Here is a 20,000-nt window from a genome sequence, read left to right as displayed (position 1 = left end):
CCCATCATCCAATGGGAGAAAGTTTTATGTGTCTGCACCCAGGAGTAGCCCAGGAAAGGTGGCTAACTCCCTGCCCTCCTCAGCCAGTTCAAACTCCCTAACAGATGAGAGGACGAGCACTCGATTGAGGCGCAAGATGAGGGACCTGGTTGTGGGGGAGGCAAAGCCCAAGTATGGATCAACTTTTGAAATGGCAAAGTTGCATATTTATTTTAACTGATCCTTCTGCATAGATGACAGTTATGGCTGATGGCCCTCATACTTACTGTAGATACTAAGTTTGATTTAAAGACTGATGGTTTATTTACACTACCGCACTGGAAATTGAATTGCTTAGAAGCAGATTTGATTTACAGTGAAGTGTATAGTCATAATATTTTCTTGTTTTAGTCAGATTATTTATTGGAGATTTTAGGTGCAGCTAAATATATAGAATAAATGTTTACCCTATATATAGGCAAAACAGATAAATTTTGTTTTTTTCTTGACTGAATGTAGCAGATTGAATCTAGTGTAGGAGTTCTTAAGCTGGGGTTTCAGGGGGTCTGTGAGGATCAGATAAAATGAACATTTAGTGTGTTTTTTACTTTTAAGATTGACAATACTTTGCGTATGTTATTGAGACATTCAAATCTTGATAAATAAAGTACATTATACATTGCATGCAAAGTTTTTATGTAAATATCAGATTCTTAAAGGGGGTCTGTGCCTCTAAGAACCATTGATGTAGGGGGTTTGCAACATGCAAGGAGATGCAATTTGTAGTGGAAAGTCATGGGTTCTTAATTGGAACACATCATATATGTATAGCTCTTGAATCTGTGCATAACACGCTTTTAACCCAAATCTGACCGGCATGGCATGTACATATCATGCCCAGTGTGAGTTTACTTTATTAATTGTTTCTACACAGTGATGGCTACACTTGTACTAAGTCACCAATGAACCAATTATGAGTACTGCCTGTCTCACCTGTTTACCCTTTTCCTCCATTTTCAAAAATATTTTACAATATCTTATATTGTTGTTACTAATGTCAATAACATTATAGTAATTATAATGTCTATAATAAAAATAACACCATCAGTATTCATAGCATTTGTAAAAAAAACATTTTTGCTGCCAATTCAAGGAAAGGTGAAATCAGGTAAGGTCACAAAGTCTACTAATTGACTCCTTTGTGGCTAAGCACTAGCAGAGATATTTCACCCCCCCCCCCCCCCCCAAAAAAAAAAGCATAGTATTTTCCCAGCGGCATTGAGTTAATACTGGGCCTTTGTAATTGTTTGAGATAAGTGTGTGCATTACAGAGATTGTTTAGGGCAGTCATGGGGTTGCTATAATAGGATGCTTTTTTATGACATGAGCATTGCATTCCTATTTTTTACTGATGCTTTTTTATTCTTTTCATTACAGAAGTGATGACTTAAGTCAATTAACAGAGTGCTTGCAGCTGGCATACCACAAAACAGTGAGAGATCAGCTTTTACTGTTATATTCTCGAGAAATTTTGGTGCTCGACCTTACCATTAACCAGACAGTTGGCATTGTTGCTATTGACAGAGCCATGTCACCATTCTGCCAGGTAATGAATATATGTTGGCTGCATTGGAATCTAAATGTTATTTCTTATTGTGGTGCATGGAATTGGCTGTTAAAGAGTAGAATCAGATGCATGCATTATATGGGAGCTTGCATTGGGTTCCCCCTTATTATGATAGTAGTGCCTTTTGGATTTGTTACTGTATGTAGACAGTTACTTATTATTTTTTCATCAGCTGATTACGAACTTACCTCAGCTTTTTTGTTCTATATGTAGACTAATAATCTTGAATGATTGCAGGTAATATCTTGCTGGCAGAGAGATGTTCTGTTTTGCCTTCATGATTCTGGTTCTGTCTCTGCACATTTCCGCAGACGGTTACTGCCAGTGGCAACTTCACCAGAAACAGACAAGGATAACACTTGGCATTCAGGTATGTTAGATTTGGTTCCAATTACATATTAAAAACATCAAATTAATCCATGTGTCATATTTAATTTTTTTTTCCATATAAACACAGTTTGAAACAATTTTCAAGTATAGATTTTATTTGATTGAAGTCTGGTGTTTGACTAGTATCATTGAAATTAGATAATGGAGGTGCTGGAGAGAATTACTACGAAGTTATGTATGACCGCAAGTGCCACTCGGAACCCCTTCGCCTCAATAAGCAGAGCAGAGCCATTGGCATGGCACTTGACCCAGTGCATGAAAAACACATGGGTAAGGAATATGCAGTTTTGGCTTGAATTTTGGTTCACTGAGAGGGTGATGATTGTTTAATTGAAATTTGTTTACCTTTTTTCATTATCATAATTCATGGTTATGGGAAAATGTAATACATTGTGCATATGTATCAAAGTGTCAGTTCTATGTAGTACTGGCAATTGCTTTTAACCCAGTGTCAGTGGTTTTACTTACTGTCCCCATTAGATTTTAGTGAGTTTTGTTACATACAGATGGCTCCATATGTGCTCAGTAACAAGGAGTCTATCAATTGGCCCTAGTGACTGATCCTGATTTCCTAATTCCTTGAATTGGCGGGAAAATGTGTTTTTCTTTCCAATACTATTAATATTGACAGTTATTATTCTTATTGATATTATGATTATTAAATTGTTAATCAAATATTAATAACATCAAAGACAACAAAATAATAGATATGAAGCCTTCAAAACATGAAGGAAAAGAGTAAACAGATGAGATAGGTAAGACTAATATCTGACTCCTTGGTGAGTAAGCACTTGTAGAGCCATCTATGTGTAAAGACAGCATATTAAACTTTTATTACAGTAGGCATGGCATTGTAGTCTTGTCACCCGTGCTCATTGGGTTAATAGCCACCCAACACAATCATTAAATGTTCATTATCTGATGGAAGCTGCTGAAATCAAAAGTTTGGATAGCTGTTCAATATCTGGGACAGAATTCACAGTTTGGCTAGAGATAAGATAATATCAAGGATAATAAAAAATACATGTCAGATATGCTGCCAAATGAGATAAGGGAGATAATGAAATTTTCATAATAACGATTTTTGGGTGCAGTTAGATAATGTAAAATATTGTGCTGACAAGTAATCTTTGTATATCTGTCTTTCCTTTTGTTTGCCTCTTTTTCTCTCTTCTTTTTTTCTGTCTTTGCCTTTTCCATTTTTCTCTTTATTTCTCCCTTACTTTTTCTCTCTTTCATGCACTTCCTCTTTCTCTTATATTCTTATTTTTTCAATCTTTTTTTTTTCTTTCTTTCTCTTCATTTCTCTATTTCTCTCTTTCATTATTCCTTTCTTTTTCTTTAATTCTCTCTTTCCCCTTCTTTCTTTCTCTTTCTTTCTTTCTTTCTTTCTTTCTTTCTTTCTTTCTTTCTTTCTTTATTTTGTTTTTTTATTCTCGTTGTGTTTTTTTCTTTCTCTCTTTCTCCCTTTCTTCTCTATTTATGGTTTTCTATTTTTTTGTTTTCCTTGTTTTATTTTTCTCCCTTTTCCTTTTTCTTTTTCCATTTCCTTTTTTGTTTTCTTTCTCATTTTTTTCTTTTTCTTTGTCAGTCAGTCTTTCTTTTTCTTTCTTTCTTTCTTTCTTTCTTTCTTTCTTTCTTTCTTTCTTTCTTTCTTTCTTTCTTTCTTTCTTTCTTTCTTTCTTTCTTTCTTTCTTTCTTTCTTTCTTTGAATCTTTCTGTCTTTCTATCTTCCTTCCTTCCTTCCTTCCTTCCTTCCTTCCTTCCTTCCTTCCTTCCTTCCTTCCTTCCTTCCTTCCTTCCTTCCTTCCTTCCTTCCTTCCTTCCTTCCTTCCTTCCTTCCTTCCTTCCTTCCTTCCTTCCTTCCTTCCTTCCTTCCTTCCTTCCTTCCTTCCTTCCTTCCTTCCTTCCTTCCCTCCTTCCTTCCCTCCTCCCTCCCTCCCTCTCCTCCTCTCATTTTCTCTCTCTTTCTCTTCTTTTCTCATTTTTCTTTTTCTTCTTCAATTCTTTCATTATTTTCTCCATATTAAGTATAAAGATATTACTTTCCTTTTTGTTTTGTTTTTCTGGTATGGAAAGAGAAATTTGCCCTTTTGGATTTAAAAGAACATTCTCTAGTTTTCTTTTCATTATTTGTCATAGAAAATGGTTGTTTTTTAAATGACTAGGGTAACTCAACAAAAAATCAAAATGACCAAAGATGTATGGTGAAATACAATTACAAATTCTTGAAAAAGCACATCATTATAAATTGTCACATAGCTTATGGAAATACTTTAGGTAAATGTGTACAAGACACACAGGCTTTTGCACCACATCAAACCTACAGGTATGGTGCGTTGCAGGTATTCCAACAAAGATCATCAGAACTTGCCATGTATATTTTTCTTGCGAATTACAGCTTGTAGGCTTGCTTGTTGGCCTTCTGCCACAGATCACAGCAAGTTTCATATGGATTTGAATAGATTATAGCCAATATGATTGAGAGAAGATTGCAGTTTTGAAAGCCAATATGGATGTTTTATAGATATTTACTGATTTTTGTATTATACTGATGAATATCATGGTTTTAAGCAAGCCAGTGAAGTGTCTGATCTTCATTTTTAATTTATGGTAATATAGCTACTATTTATTAGTTCAGTGGTACTCACCTCATTCATGTCATTTTCTAATAATGCAGCTTCAGTACCAGATATTAGTGTAACATTTATTTATAGTTTTCATTCTGGCATAGACTGTTATTCAATTTGTCATAAACTGTTCCATCCATTCTTTTTTTAGCTAAAGTCTGATTTTAATGCAGTGGGACTGGGTCTAACTGTTGAGCATTTCTTTCCTGAGCAGCATTGGTGCTTGGTGATGGCCGTGTGGTATTCAAGCAGGTAACAACCACCCCAACCCCTGGCCGGGTGGCCGTTAGCACTCCACTTTTCACTCCGGGGGCTCCTTCGGCCCCAGTAGGACCCCCTCAGGGACCCCCCCAGTCAGGCCTCAACATTGCTGACAACCACTTCAGCCTATCCAGTTCCCCCTCGGGTGTTTGCCTTAGTCTGCCTAAAACATCACTTGCAGACATGGTGAAGCCTGCCTGGGCTTTGTCAGAAAATGTCAAGGTAATGGTAGCAAAAGTGAGAGTATTTTATTGTTCTAGGATTTTTTTTATGATTCTTCCATCCTCCTCCTCGTCCTCCTCCTATTCCTTCTTCTTTTCATCATCATCATCATCATCATCATCATCATCATCATCATCATCATCATCATCATCATCATCATCATCATCATCATCATCATCATCATCATCATCATCATCATCATCATCATCGCCACCACCACAACCACCCACCATTACCACCACCACCCCAATCCCTATCACAATCACTATACTGTTTATCTAATTAATTATTTGTGATTAGTATTATCCCATGCAGTTGAATAAATTTTCCCAGACATGTCCGAGACTATTAAATGGAACATTCCCCCCACCCTTCCCTTCCTAGGACATTGGTCACCGTGTGAACCTGAGAATTCTGATGACTGGCCTGATGCCTGCCGTATCCCCACCCCCACTTGTGGTGCGCATGTGTCCTCCTCTTACCACCAGGAATATTCACCATTATGTGCCCCGGCTGGCTGCTGGCACACAGAGCGGTGCTGTCCAAATCTTTAACATGGCCACAGGGATGCTAGAGAGAGAATTTGCACTGCACACATACCCTGTCAGGTTTGTTTCTTGGATTTATGCAATTAAATTTTTGAAAGAAGAAATACGTTATTATTATTTTTTTTTTGAATTAGTTTTCATCGTCATTATCACTATTATTATTATTATTATTATTGTTATTATTATTATTATTATTATTATTATTATTATTATTATTATTATTATTATTATTATTATTATTATTATTATTATTATTATTATTATTGTTGTTTATATATTTATTTTTCTAAATGTTGTTGCTCATATTATAATTAACTTTTGTCCATATGGGGGAGGAAAATATTGTAAAAATGAATGGCTTTTGATGAATGTCATAGTGAAAAAGAGTACTGATTGGGTCACTGGGACCAAAAAGCAAATGAACTGCAGAGAATTGGTAACCAAATGGTATAAAGTATATGAAATTTCTAATTGCTTGAACTTGCCAATGAAATTTAGAATTTCCAATGGAAGCAATTTATGTTTTCCTTCTCCCTTTTGCAGAGGGGTGGAGTGGACAAGCCTAACATCCATATTGTCCTTTGGGCACCAGCCTCTCACTAACAGTCAGGGCCTTGTCCGCAATGAACTGATCTACACCGACATTCTCACTGGAAGGACTATTACGCTCAGACCTAACAAGAGTGATGAAACAAGCATTGACATGGTCAGAGTCTCATACCTTAAGTAAGTAGAATTTTATATATGCCGCAGTAGGCATATTTCTGTGCTTATAAAAAGAGAAAAAAAATGCAGGTGCTAAACTCATGATAAACACAGATGAAAAGAAATAGATTACTGTTATTCAGCAAATGGTGTTTTATTTCAGGCAGTATTTCATAGTTGTCTTTAGAGAGGATCCCTTTGAACTTTGGGATGCCAGAAAGTTGGTTCCACTACGAACGATGCCACGCAGGTTCCCAAGAGTGTCTGCCTTGGAGTGGTCTCCCACCAGCCACATGAAAGCCCGCAGAGAGTCTGAGACCCAGAAGGTCCCAGATGCAGAGCCACGGAAGAGTGAGTCATCAGTCCCCAAGGAGGCGCCACAAGCTGAGGCCTCAATGACAGAGTCCATGTTGTCTCTTGCAGACTTTGGTCAGTTATTTTTACTCTGTATTCTATATGGCTGAAATATGTGTTATTTGATCAAATATCCTTACATATTCTGAATATTTGAGAATTTTTTTTTATTAATTTACACAATGGTAGGTAACTGAAGATGAACTGTAATAAAGTTTTTGTTAAAGAGCAAGAGTATGAAGTGTATGCTGCTTTTCAGGTGGGAATGAGCGTACAAGTATTGCCAAGGAAACATTTGTGTTTACGGACACAGAGGGCCAGCTCTATCACTTCTCAGTGGAAGGCAATGTAATCAGAGATGGAACAAAGGTCCCACCAGATGTAAGTTTCATTTTATTAGCTTTCTTGACTGGGATAGCCCAATTGAGTAATGAGTAATTTACAGTTTGAGTTCTTGAATATCACTAGAACATACCTATAATAAATGTAGGATTTTAATGGGTACTTCTTTCTTTTCTCTTCATTTCTTTGAAATTTAAATGTATGCCTGTTTAGAGAAACAAACTGATAAGCATACAGAATTGTCAGGAAGATTAATAGTTCATTATCATTTCCAGTCTCAAATGAGTGCAATCACATCAATTGCTTGGAAGAGCCATGAAATCATCCTAAGTGATGCAGATGGCAATTTGACAGTGTGGGATCTGAAGACTCGTATCTCCCGCCACATAGCAACACACCGTGGCTGGATTCGTAAAGTTAGATTCGCTCCTGGACGAGATAACATGAAACTTCTGGTTCTCTTTGCTGATGGCATCGATATCTGGGACGTCAGGGATGTAAGTGGATGTTTACTCTTAAGAGAATGTCGTATTAGAGTGAAAATTTGAGCAAAGACTTTGAGAGTTCTTTCCCTGCAGTTTGAGACAATTCTTTCCGGTGAATGGGGATGGGAATGGAAAGGTGAAAAGAATATCTTCAGGAACCATTTGTGTAGAGTTTGGGCAACTAATTCCCTAGATAATTATTTTCTTTATGTAGTCTAATCAGATATTTTGGTTTATATTATATTTGGATTTAGGTGGTACTTGTGAGCCAAGTGAAATCTCCACGTGACATTGTGAAGGTGGTTGATGTGGACTGGGGTGCTTCAGACAGACCAGTCCTTGCTACAGTAGATGGATGTCTACGAGTTATGGACATGAACCTGAAGACTTCAAACTCTCCAATATGCCAGTATTGTACAAAAGGTAAATTTAAGATTAATTGAACTCTGCTGTTTCCTGTGATGTATATATTATTATAATTGTCTATTGCTATGCACATTTGTATGTCCATATTACACACATACCAGATGAAGATAATGAAGCAGATGATTGGAATTATTTTTCTTTGATACAATAATTAAATAGGTACATGTTCATATTCTCATTAAGATGAGCATTTTTGCATACTCAGTTTGTCATCCTCTTTGTTTCAGACCCTATAGTATCCCCATACTTGCTTGCGGGGGAGGCATCCCTCAACCTAAGGACACTAATGACACATCAGCCATGGCAGACCCAGTACTCTCTCTCCTTCTCTGGCGAAGATGGATTTACACCTGAACAGCTCCTGAGTTAGTCCTTTTTAGCAGTTGGAGTTATTGTTGCTGTTGTGTGCATGTGTGGGTGTGTGGGTGCATGTGTTTGTGTGCAATTATATATTTATCTGTTTGTCTATCTGTTTGTCTGTGTGTGTCTCTGTTTGCATAAGTAGTAATGACTGTCAGCATGTATACTTTTCTTAATATAGAAATATTTCCAGACATTGAAGTCTGGATATCAAGAATTCCTGAGGAACTTCGTGAATTCCTGGAGACATGTGGATCCACTGCTCATCGCGCTCTTGTAGTTGCACAGTTGTTTGGTGATCAGGGAGAAATAGACTTTTGGACTGTTGCCTGTCACTACCTCACACAGCCAGCTTTAACACAGTCCAAGGTGAGAGGAAGAGGTTTCTTTTCATAGTCTTTTGAAATAGGAGATATATTTTATATTTTCTTTTAGTTACTGAAAAACCTAATTTTGCAAAATAATAACCGCATTTTCATAGCTTCATGAAATGTATTCATACTTGAAGCCCTTTATTGTTTTCATGTAGGAGCTCCAACGCAGATTATTCCATGTGTAAAAGGTCAGCTTCAGCGAGAGAAGTTGCAGAATTACATTTTCTTTAACCTGATGCTAATGCGCCATGTGCATCAGTATGATAAAAAACTGCTTGGTCTGTGGGGTAAGCCTATAGGTGCAGTAATGCACCTGAGTGCTTGGAGCAGGATATTTGGCTTGATGTAGTGGACTCCCACGCCCAGTATCTGGCTGTTGCCAGAAATCTCCAGTCTAAAATTCTTAGGGATTTTTTTCTCCTGTCAACATTGGGTTAAATGTATTGTCTTTTTTTAATTAATTATTATTTATATGGGCTTTATTTTATTTCCGGAAGTATTCTGTAAGAGGTAGGTTCATTCAGTATCCTTATATTGTTTTCACATTTCTATAGAGTTTCGGCAATTTATACGGGATCTCTACATCCCCTTCCAGGATGAAACAAGCAGCAGCAACAGCAGTGTTGGGAGTGCTGAATTGATAGCGCTTGGAGACTCAGCCTCAGAGAAGAGTGCTGGCAGTGAGGAGACCAGTACAGTTACAGCTCTTCCTCCAACTCATCCCCTGGAGACCACATACCACAACCTGTGTGATGCTGCCACATACAAGGTAGAGAAGTTTAGTTGTGGCTTATTTGGGTTTTATTATTTCAGAGAACAGAGTTGTGTTGTTCCCAGAGTGAAAAAATTCCATTGTCAGTTTATTTGACTAACTTATATGGACATTACATGAAAGGATATTTATAGAGCTGAATCAACATTTTGTAGGCCTCAGGGCAACAGTTACTATGAGACACCTAGTAGTACATTCAAAAGAAAAATATAGATATGCTGATTTATATTTATTGTGTATATGGTTATAATGACTAATTATGATGTCATATTCCCTCCATACATAACCTGGCTCTACACTTGATTGTGATAGCACCACGAACTTGAGCGCCTGGCAATTCACGAGAGCAAGAACCTAGAAGGTTCGCAGAGAGCAACACTTGGCAGGAGTCTGGCTGTGATTGGGGAGAGGGACCGTGCTGTCAGACTGCTACTGGATGCAGATGCCTCAAATCACCAGTTTTATACAGATTGCCTGAGAGCCTGCCTTCTGGCAGCAACCCACCACTCTACCCAGGCTCAGTCCACTATCAAGCTAGTTGCCACCAACCTCATTGCTGCAGGAAATATCTGGGAAGGTAAGCAGGTGGCTGTAGGGCTTGAGTTCTCAACTCTTTGATATGTAATGTAGGTGCTGTGAGTGCCTCATAAATATTTTGTTAATGATCTTGTTGTATTCTCTGTTTTTAGGTGTTGAATTGCTGTGTCTGATTGGTAAGGCAGGGGATGCATGTCGATATCTCCAGTCATATGGCCAATGGGAGAACTCTGTTTGGCTGGCTAAATGTGCATTACCTGTGCAAGAGTCAGTTGACATCATCAAAAAATGGGCACAGCATCTTATTAACTCAGGCAACAAGGTCAGGGACCAGATAATATGATTGGTTTATAAGTATTGATATATATATATATATATATATATATATATATATATATATATATATATATATATATATATATATATATATATATATATATATATTAAATAGGATATCATAAAAATGATTATGATAATGACACCTATTAATGATAATGATTAAAATAATAACATCAGATAGCAATAATAGCTACAAGAACCCTAATCTGCCCAGAGGATTAAATGTGCTTGGGAGACTATAAAATATGTAAAAATAAGACTTATCCTCATGCATGCATGTTTAGAATAGAACCTGTATAGGAGGTTTAGATAAAGAAACATAAATAATTTAAAAGGTGATAATAAAAATGAAATAAAGGTAATTGTAACATATATCCAATTGTTACTTCATTCTCTCTCCATTAATCATCTATCCAAACTGTGTGTAATTATCAGTCATTGTAAACTATTCAACTACAGGATCAGGGAGTGTGTGCTTTGCTGTCTGTAGGAAGCATAACTGCAGCCATAGAACAGCTGGTGCAGCAGCATTACCACCAGAGAGCAGCTCTGCTCCTGGCTGCTGCCTTGCAGCTGCATACACTGCCTGGCAGCCAGCACCATGGCTCCAACCCGTCCTTGGGTTCCACAGGCTCTCAGTCAGGCTCTTCCCCCATCATATCGGCTCATGTGTCCATGGCTTCCCTGGCAGAGAACATCCATCGGTTAGGCTTCTGCATTTGCTTCTCTTGTTCTTTTATCATATTTGTGCATGGGAATATATTTATGATACTCTTTTTACAACATATTATTACGGATTTGTATGTTTCACCTTAAACATTTGGAAAAAAAAAAAAAAATTATCCTCATGAATGACTCTCCCTGCAGGAAGTACGTCCTCCACCTGTTCAGTTTGGGGAATCGGCCTGCAGTCTCATACTTCTGCCGTTTGATGGGGGAGAAGGGGCACAGCCTGCTGCAGGAGCTTGATTCTCTGCAGTAGTTGTGAGAAGTTGAAGTCTCAGATTTATTTTAATGGTATTTTTTTCTACATGTATTTTATTATTATTTGAAATTGCTGTTTTGTAACTGTACTGTTTAGGATATTATTTTCAGTTAGTTTCACTTATCCCCCCCCCCCCCCTCTCTCTCTCTCTCTCTCTCTCTCTCTCTCTCTCTCTCTCTCTCTCTCTCTCTCTCTCTCTCTCTCTCTCTCTCTCTCTCTCTCTCTCTCTCTCTCTCTCTCTCTCTCACACTCACACTCACACTCACACTCACACTCACACTCACACTCACACTCACACTCACACTCACACTCACACTCACACTCACACTCACACTCACACTCACACTCACACTCACACTCACACTCACGCGCCCACACGACAGTTGAAATCACTGTCTATTAACTTCATTACGCATTATTTTCCTACGTGCAATGTATTCTCTGAGCCTGTAGCCTCATGCATTTCTGGTGCCCAAACATTACAACATCAGTCATTCTTCCATGTTGTGCTGTTTGTATAAGATTTACATTTTAAAAATTTGTATTGAAAAAATATAAGGTCAAGCTTGTCATTCCAAACTCTTTCCAGCACTAAAAACACACAATGTACCAGTATTAAGTACAAGTGCTCTTTTAGTTTCGCCATATCCGTTTAAAGTTGGTTCCAACTCATCAGGGCACTTACATGCTTTTTGTTTTGTCTCGTCTTTCTTTTTATTTTTTTTATTTATTTATTATTTTTTTTTTTTACTACTTTTAAATAGAGCATTTTTAATATACAAGAATAAACCAATAAATATAGCTCAAGCAAATAGTCAGGGCTGAACATACTCTGGACACCTTTGATTGTCTTGACCTGAGGAGGATCCTACAACACAAATAGCTAAAAGCCATACCTTTTGTTATTTTTTAAGCATAACAGTGCTCTTGCATATAGTATATACAAGTTGTGGAAAGAGTCTTTATATCTTCTTTGCTGTTTAGTGGAAGACAATTTTTTTTTTTCCGTAAAAGGAGATCATCTATGAATCCTATATTGTCAAAGACTTGAGGAATGGTAAGAATTACAAAATGTTATTTCCATGAAGAAAACACAAATGCAGGACGTTTTCTGTGCTCTACCATATAAACCTTAGTGCTATCTCTTATGAGTATTCTTTGTATTATTAAAACTAATTAAACAATAAATCAAATAACTGCATATTTGAAAATGTGTAATATGACTGGCTACAGCTTAAGTCTTTCCATAACTCCTGCATTTTTACACTCACTCAACTCACTCCCCCCCCCCCCCCCCCATTCTCTCTCTCTCTCTCTCTCTCTCTCTCTCTCTCTCTCTCTCTCTCTCTCTCTCTCTCTCTCTCTCTCTCTCTCTCTCTCTCTCTCTCTCTCTCTCTCTCTCTCTCTCTCTCTCTCTCTCTCTCTCTCTCTCTCTCTCTCTCTCTCATATAGTATATAGATTTCCAGATATATTGAAGTTATTTAAGTGCTTTATTGTTTGCAAAGTTGATATTGTACTTAGAATTGGATCATGGAAAGCCAAAGTATTACTCTAAGACTGTTACATTCCCAATTATGTTTCCTGTCTATAAAAAAAAAAAATATGTACTTATAATGAAGGTCATTGCCAAATATTATATTTTAATGAGAGTTATATATATTATAAGTCAAAGGGCTTTTTTCAGTGGCAAAAGCAAGTGATCATGGTATTTTTTGTCACTATATTCATCATCATCTTTATTATATAAACATGTTTTCCTATGATTGTCAAGTTTGTGTAGTGTATTATGTTTGGACTTAATTTGTATATTTGTTCATGCCATTAGTTGACTTTTTTAAGGTGCACTCTCTCTGAAAAGGGAAAGCAAGATGAAGATATTACATAAGAACATCTAGTTTTAGCAATCTGCAAGATGTAGCAAATAGATTATATATCTTTCTCAATATATGTCCCCACTGTAGCTCAGGTGTGCCTTGCAGTATGGAGCACTAATGTCCGTTATAGGAAGGCATCCAGTCAGGCAAAAGAGCAATGCTTCATCTAAATTCTTGAAAGGATGCTGTCTTAAGCCTTAAAAGGGAGTGTCAGACATAAATCATCTTCATCTTTGACATTACTTCTAATTATCTTCATAGTTAAATGTTAACATTCCTGTATTGAGAGTTCATAATAGGTTTCCGTGTTATCCAGGTCTGTACTCTTTAGTCACTTCAATCTTTCAAGATGGTACAGATTTTGATGCTGCCTACAAATTGTATTGTACAGCATAATTCAGTCCAGTTTACCATCATCCCTAACCAAGATATGCTGATATTTAGCATATTAAACTTTAGGAAGCTCTAATAAAACATGAAGGCATATTTTAATTGTAGCACTAGCTTAGCAATTTGTACGCAAATGAATGCATACCAATATACAAGTATACATATACTATTGTATTGACTGTAATGTACTAGGAATCCCCATTTCCATAATAGTGTCAGCCTCTTCATCCTCTTGTCCCCTGGCTTTAGGTAGAGGGAAAAAAACCAAGCCCTACTCCAAGGCTAAAATAACATACTTAATGCCTTGCATGTATATGGATGTAGCAAATATTTTCTAAGAATTTTTGTCAGACATATTTTGGAAATACAGCATAATGAAATCTAATCTAAAAATGCTGCCTCAGTTTTACTGAATTCTGAGTGACCATATGAAGTAGTTAATAGGGATACTCTTTGCCTTCATGAAGTAATTTTTCTTGTGGTGAAAAGTAATTGCAAATTCTAAATTTACACAATCTTTGCTTATTCCATTCAACAGCTTGTAAACAAATTTATATTAGTGAATACTAATTAGTATCTGTGATTAGCTATGCAATCATCCTAGAATATCAAGGGCATATTTTTAAGTCTACGTGATCAAGCAATGCCCAATAGTCACTCAGTGCCTGTTGTTTGGGCAAAATTGACTGGCAAGCCAATGGAGGGCCTGTGCTGTTGATCAAGTGAAATCAGTAGATAAGGCCATCTGCCTGATAGTTTCTGTTGCTGGGTATATACGATGACTGTGCTAAGACACCAGCACCCCAGTATGTACAACCAAACATAGGCTTGGTCAGATAATTGGTCAGTCTGTCAGGGACTGCTTTATTGTGTGGAAAGGTTCTTAGAATCAGTTGTGCAGAGAATTTAAATAAAAAAAAAAATACATGTAAAGCACATTTTTTCATAATCAACGCTATAACTTCATTGGTTATTTACTTTGTTCTCTGTGCCAGGCAATTTTCTAACCACCCAAAATGTTTATATTTTTTATTATGTACAAGATAGAACAAAAGATATCTGAATCTGTAATAATAGATCCCAATTTTTTTTTTTTTTTTTTTTTTTTTTTATCACCCCTTATTCATACTTCCCCAAAGGTAACAGGTTCATCACTCTTTTTTTCGGCAGTCAAATGAGGTTTGTTGGCAAAATATATCATCCTGGGCACAGTCATGCTTCATTGTTAAAGGTTTAACCCTTTATGGATGGGTCACATGTACAAGCATCACAACATACTGCCTGGTCTGTGGGGTAGGGCTGTGCGCATGGCAATGTGCCAGAGCCTGTGGAGCGCAAAGTTCTGCTACTCGTAGGAGACTCCCGCGCCCGGTGTCTGGACGTTGCCAGAAATCACCAGAGTTTATGACGCTCAGGGATTTCTGATACCCATCGGAGTTAGGTTAAGAGGGGCTTTTTAACATTCCTCTTGCATTCTTAGCCATTTGTTAACAGAAATGTTATGCTTCTATCCATCATTACTTGAAGCCTGAGTGAAATGTACCATTCAGGCACCTTTTCAGAGGTCTGATTATAATTTTGGTGTGGCCATTATAAAAAATCAAAATAAATTACTTGTCACAGAAAAATTGTGTAATTTATGATTTAGTGCATTGGAGACTTGGATATGGCTGCTTAAGCCTTGTCCACATGATTAAGCACTGCCCTACAGGCACTCAATACTTATTCTTCAAGCAAAATTAACTGGTAACCCTACGGGCAAAGTCCACTGGGTATTGGTCGATCATGTGGACAGGGCCAAAGACACCTTACGTACACACTAAGAAAAATCATTATAGTTGCATGAATGCTGAGGTGATAATTCTGCATTCCATCTTCAGATATGATTCTCTTAATGTCACATCCTTTCAGATAAACTGACTTTTCAGTTGTGTACATGAAAACCTTGATGACAAAGAATTAAGTTGCTATGTGATGATTTTTGTGCTCTATGGAATTCAATGCAAATCTACCACTGACTTTGTAAGGCCTGTCCAAACAAGTAGGCCTGATCAGTAGTCAAATTTGATGGGCACTCTCTCAAATTGCTCAAGCACCTGATGAGCAAAATCTGTTTCAAAATACAGTTTCATGATTTTCATTGTACTGCACTACTGGCATTGTCAGGCATGCCTGCTTGTCCATCAACTTGGCCATGTGGACTGCTTTCACAGGCAAGCCTGGCAGAATTAGCCTACCAACTACACTGCTCGACGGACAAGCCTGCTTGTCCGGACAAGTCTGAGCGATTTATTTTTATTTACTGGTAACTTAAAATTAATTTTCCCTTTCATCTATATTGCATATGAATTTGCAGTGCAAAAATAGTATAATTTGATTTTGTATCTAAGTAAAAACAAAGACAATTCAATTTCATAAATACTGGAAAAACATTGAACTAATTATTTTCATTATGACTTAAATATGACCTTAAGTTTCGTTTACAAAGGTGATACAAAGGGTAAAGTTGTTCAAGAATAAAGATTGTTGATAGGTTAAATTTCAAATATCAACTTTGTTATAGCATGAACTAATTCACAGCACTATTCACTATTCACATGAGGCTGGAATATAGCTGCTTAAGCCTACTCCGTATGATTGAGCATTGCCTGACAGGCACTTGGTGCTTGTTGTTTGAGGAAAGTTGATTGACAAACCAACAGACTGCCCATGCCCTTGGTTGAGCAAAATCATTAGAGAATTTAATTTTTTGAAAATATTCTGCCACATCAAAATCTAAGGTCATTAGTGGCATTCAAAATATAGCAATAGGGTGGAAACTTGGGGGCAAAGCCCCAGGTAAGGAAGGTTTTTGGTTCATAAGGCCATGTATGAGGATTCCCAGAATGGTTAATAGTTAAAACAAGTGTGCTAGACATGAAAGGTCTTATAGCATTACAATAAAGTATTCTGGTAAAAAGGGTAAAAATGAGTTAGTGATTCAGATAAGTGGACAGAAGGGGATGAAGAAGAGAAGGAAAAGGAAAGGGGAAGAAGAAAAGACCATGCCAAATTAGTTGAGGCAAGGGCTGAGGTCCAAGGCAGGGTTGATCTCCTAAGCCTCCCCCACAAACACCATCACAATAGATGAGGCAGTTTAACTGTTTACTACCATATATGGATAGACAACCCTGCCAGACACCATCCCTTGTATACCTTTGTATACAATGACACAGACTTTGGCAAGGGAACTGGCAAAGTCTGCTAGGCATTGTGCAATTGTATTGTCAAGACAGTGTTTGAGTAGGCCTGCTTGAGTTTTATAATAAGATTTAGCTTAAAATATTGCTTTGCGAGTGATTTAAGTTTTTCTTATATATATAAATGCTTTGAATTTAATACAAAGTTACAGCTATGCATATATAAATAGATGACCTGTATATAATGAATATTTGGCAGTGCCAGGATAGGAAAATAAGATAGCTTTTGGATATATTGGTGCAAATTCCTTAACAGAATATGTCTTTACCAAGCATGCTAATTTAGAAATTTATATATATATATTTTGTGGAAGAGTATAAATCATACATATGCTTGGTTACACAGGTGCATAATACAACACACAAAAATTATAACCATTAAATATATCAATGCAGTGGTAACACAGGTTAAGTAAATTTGAAAGTATTAGGTAAATTATGAAGAATCAGTGTATCACATGTAGTAAAAGATTTTATGGGACTAAATTCACCCAACTACATGCAGCAGTTGTACAGTTCTGAAACATGTGATTCTAGAAGTTATTCTGTATTTCTTATTTACTGTAACTGTAGCAGTTATCCCAATGTAAAACCCAAGTTTCAGGCTTCCAATTTTGTATGTACAGCTAGAAGGAAGTAATAGTATACATTTATATAATACTGGTATTATATATGCAGCATATAGTGGAATAATATATACTGATAATTGATTTTGTAAATAAATAATACTTAAAAAAAAAAAAAAAAATTCTGTTATTCCTATTTTTGAAGACAGATCGAGCTTTGGGGGAGAAAAATAGAAAAAGCCAAGAAAAGGAGAAGGGAGGAGAAAAAATAGAAAAGAAAGCCAAGAAAAGGAGATGGGAGGAGAAAAAATAGAAAAGAAAGCCAAGAAAAGGAGATGGGAGGAGAAAAAATAGAAAAGAAAGCCAAGAACAGGAGATGGGAGGAGAAAAAATAGAAAAAGCCAAGAAAAGGATATGGGAGGAGAAAAAATAGAAAAAGCCAAGAAAAGGAGATGGGAGGAGAAAAATAGAAAAGAAAGCCAAGAAAAGGAGATGGGAGGAGAAAAATAGAAAAGAAAGCCAAGAAAGCCAAGAAAAAGAGATGGGAGGAGAAAAATAGAAAAGAAAGCCAAGAAAAGGAGATGGGAGGAGAAAAATAGAAAAGAAAGCTAAGAAAAGATGGGAGGAGAAAAATAGAAAAGAAAGCCAAGAAAAGGAGAAAAATGGAGGAGAAAGCCAAGAAATAACAAATAGTTTGGCCTACTGCAAGACACAAGGACCTTGAATGAAATAATGAAATAAAAAGAAACCTTTATTCTAAGAATAAGAGAAAAAAGAAAAGCCATGCATGTCAAAAAAGAAAAAAAAAAAAAAAAAAAATGTCCTCACAGTGAAAAGGGACCAAATTACTTGCCAAAACTAAAGGGGAAAGACAGTCACATCTTTTAATACATTTTATTATGCAAGATGAGTTTGTATATTTCATTATACAAGATGAGCCAAAGACAAAGTGAAAATCCCTGAATAAGGTACTGGTAAAGGAGGACAACTTTCCCTTGATGTGCTCAAGCAGGCCTCTTTATGGCAACCCTGAAAGGGCTTCTCTTCTCCTCCACAAAGTGCCATCCAAACAGAGGGTTTTCAGCACAATGTTTCATACTCAGCAGCCCTGCCACAAAGAGACCTACGAGGGCACCTGTAAGAATTTTTAAATCTCTGAATATTCATTTTGGATTAAATGTAGTTATGAATGACAGAAGTAAAATTATATCAACATGTCATAATTCTTTCAACAAGAAAACACAAAACTATAAAATATGTAACCATGATATTCCAAACAAATACTGAAATGATAAACAAATTTTCACTAGAAACCAAAGTTCAAAGAAAATCTCAATTATTCAAGTCCTAATTAGTGATGACAATAGTTCAGAAAATCTTATGACAAACAGGCAAAGTATATAAATATACTCACAGCAAGTCAGGCTGTCCAAAGAAGGTAAACTCTAGTCACCAAGTGCATCATGGACTGCATCAATTATCTTGTTGACTTTCTTCTCCGAATCAACATAGCCGTCGCCATTCTGTGCCAAGTACAAATGCAGGAATGATCAATTACAAATGTTAAACTTTATCAATTTATCTTTATTTCTTTAAACTGATCCTTGTTTAATAATAGACAACAGTCAGCTTGATTTTAAGGCAAGCTATTAATTTATATGTCTCAGCTTGAACAAAAAAATAGTGATGTAGATACCTTTTTGCTATGGACAAGTTTATCCCCGACAGTTACTTCGAAAAATCCTGTAGCTGAACGAGTAGCCTCACCATGCTGAAAGACCATATTAAAATATTTAGTTATGATCTATCTCAATTACTCTCCTACTGATGCTGGTTTCTCAAACACTCCTGTGTTCAAAGCTGACCACATCTACATTTTTCTTTCCATTTCTTCAAGTGTGTAGTAAGTGTGTGTGTAAGAGAGAGAGAGAAGGAGAGAGAGAGAGAGAGAGAGAGAGAGAGAGAGAGAGAGAGAGAGAGAGAGAGAGAGAGAGAAGGAGAGAGAGAGAGAAGGAGAGAGAGAGAGAAGGAGAGAGAGAGAGAGAGAGAGAGAGAGAGAGAGAGAGAGAGAAGGAGAGAGAGAGAGAGAGAGAGAGAGAGAGAAGGAGAGAGAGAGAGAGAGAGAGAGAGAGAGAGAGAGAGAGAGAGAGAGAGAGAGAGAGAGAGAGAGAGAGAGAGAGAGAGAGAGAGAGAGAGAGAGAGAGAGAGAGAGAGAGAGAGAGAGAGAGAGAGAGAGAGAGAGAGAGAGAGAGAGAGAGGGAGAGAGAGGGAGATGGAGGAGGAGAGGAGAGAGTGGGAGAGAGAAGAGGGAGAGAGAGAGAGGGAGGGAGGAGAGAGAGAGGGAGAGAAGTGAGGAGGAGAGAGAGGGAGGAGAGAGAGGGGAGAGGAGGAGAGAGAGAGAGAGAGAGGAGAGTGAGAGGAGAGAGGAGAGAGAGGAGAAGGAGAGAGAGAGGAGGAGGAGAGGAGGAGAAGAGAGAGGGAGGAGAGGGAGGAGAGAGGAAGGGAGGGGAGGAGAGACGGGAGAGGGGAAGAGAGGAGAGTGAAGAGAGAGGAAATGAGAGGAGAGGAGAGAGAGAGAGAGAGAGGGAGGAGAA

At 37.2% G+C, this 20,000-nt stretch overlaps 1 protein-coding gene and 1 long non-coding RNA gene across 2 annotated transcripts in view; one reads left to right on the top strand and one right to left on the bottom strand.

Annotated features, from left to right (window-relative positions):
* Positions 1-11,488, top strand: part of LOC125035122 (WD repeat-containing protein 11-like) — a 16,728-nt gene extending 5,240 nt beyond the window's left edge. The window contains exons 5-22 of the mRNA XM_047627292.1: positions 1-171; positions 1,417-1,585; positions 1,844-1,976; positions 2,135-2,266; positions 4,841-5,109; positions 5,494-5,717; positions 6,201-6,383; positions 6,526-6,791; positions 6,976-7,097; positions 7,334-7,555; positions 7,798-7,966; positions 8,197-8,334; positions 8,523-8,698; positions 9,299-9,472; positions 9,788-10,052; positions 10,165-10,334; positions 10,811-11,055; positions 11,219-11,488. The exon at positions 1-171 is cut by the window's left edge and continues 52 nt beyond it. Coding sequence (XP_047483248.1) covers positions 1-171; positions 1,417-1,585; positions 1,844-1,976; positions 2,135-2,266; positions 4,841-5,109; positions 5,494-5,717; positions 6,201-6,383; positions 6,526-6,791; positions 6,976-7,097; positions 7,334-7,555; positions 7,798-7,966; positions 8,197-8,334; positions 8,523-8,698; positions 9,299-9,472; positions 9,788-10,052; positions 10,165-10,334; positions 10,811-11,055; positions 11,219-11,333 — 3,343 coding nt within the window. The 3' untranslated portion in view covers positions 11,334-11,488. The remainder of the gene's footprint in view (positions 172-1,416; positions 1,586-1,843; positions 1,977-2,134; positions 2,267-4,840; positions 5,110-5,493; positions 5,718-6,200; positions 6,384-6,525; positions 6,792-6,975; positions 7,098-7,333; positions 7,556-7,797; positions 7,967-8,196; positions 8,335-8,522; positions 8,699-9,298; positions 9,473-9,787; positions 10,053-10,164; positions 10,335-10,810; positions 11,056-11,218) is intronic.
* Positions 11,489-18,288: 6,800 nt separating this feature from the next.
* Positions 18,289-20,000, bottom strand: part of LOC125035121 — a 7,026-nt gene continuing 5,314 nt past the window's right edge. The window contains exons 3-5 of the long non-coding RNA XR_007115740.1: positions 19,103-19,177; positions 18,821-18,929; positions 18,289-18,541 (exon numbers count right to left, since the gene is read on the bottom strand). This is a non-coding gene — a long non-coding RNA (uncharacterized LOC125035121). The remainder of the gene's footprint in view (positions 18,542-18,820; positions 18,930-19,102; positions 19,178-20,000) is intronic.

The sequence above is a fragment of the Penaeus chinensis genome, chromosome 19, assembly GCF_019202785.1.
Source record: "Penaeus chinensis breed Huanghai No. 1 chromosome 19, ASM1920278v2, whole genome shotgun sequence".
Taxonomy (NCBI): Eukaryota; Metazoa; Arthropoda; class Malacostraca; order Decapoda; family Penaeidae; genus Penaeus; species Penaeus chinensis.
The sequence above is the reverse complement of the archived record's forward strand: the minus strand, read 5'-3'. Positions and strand labels throughout refer to the sequence as shown.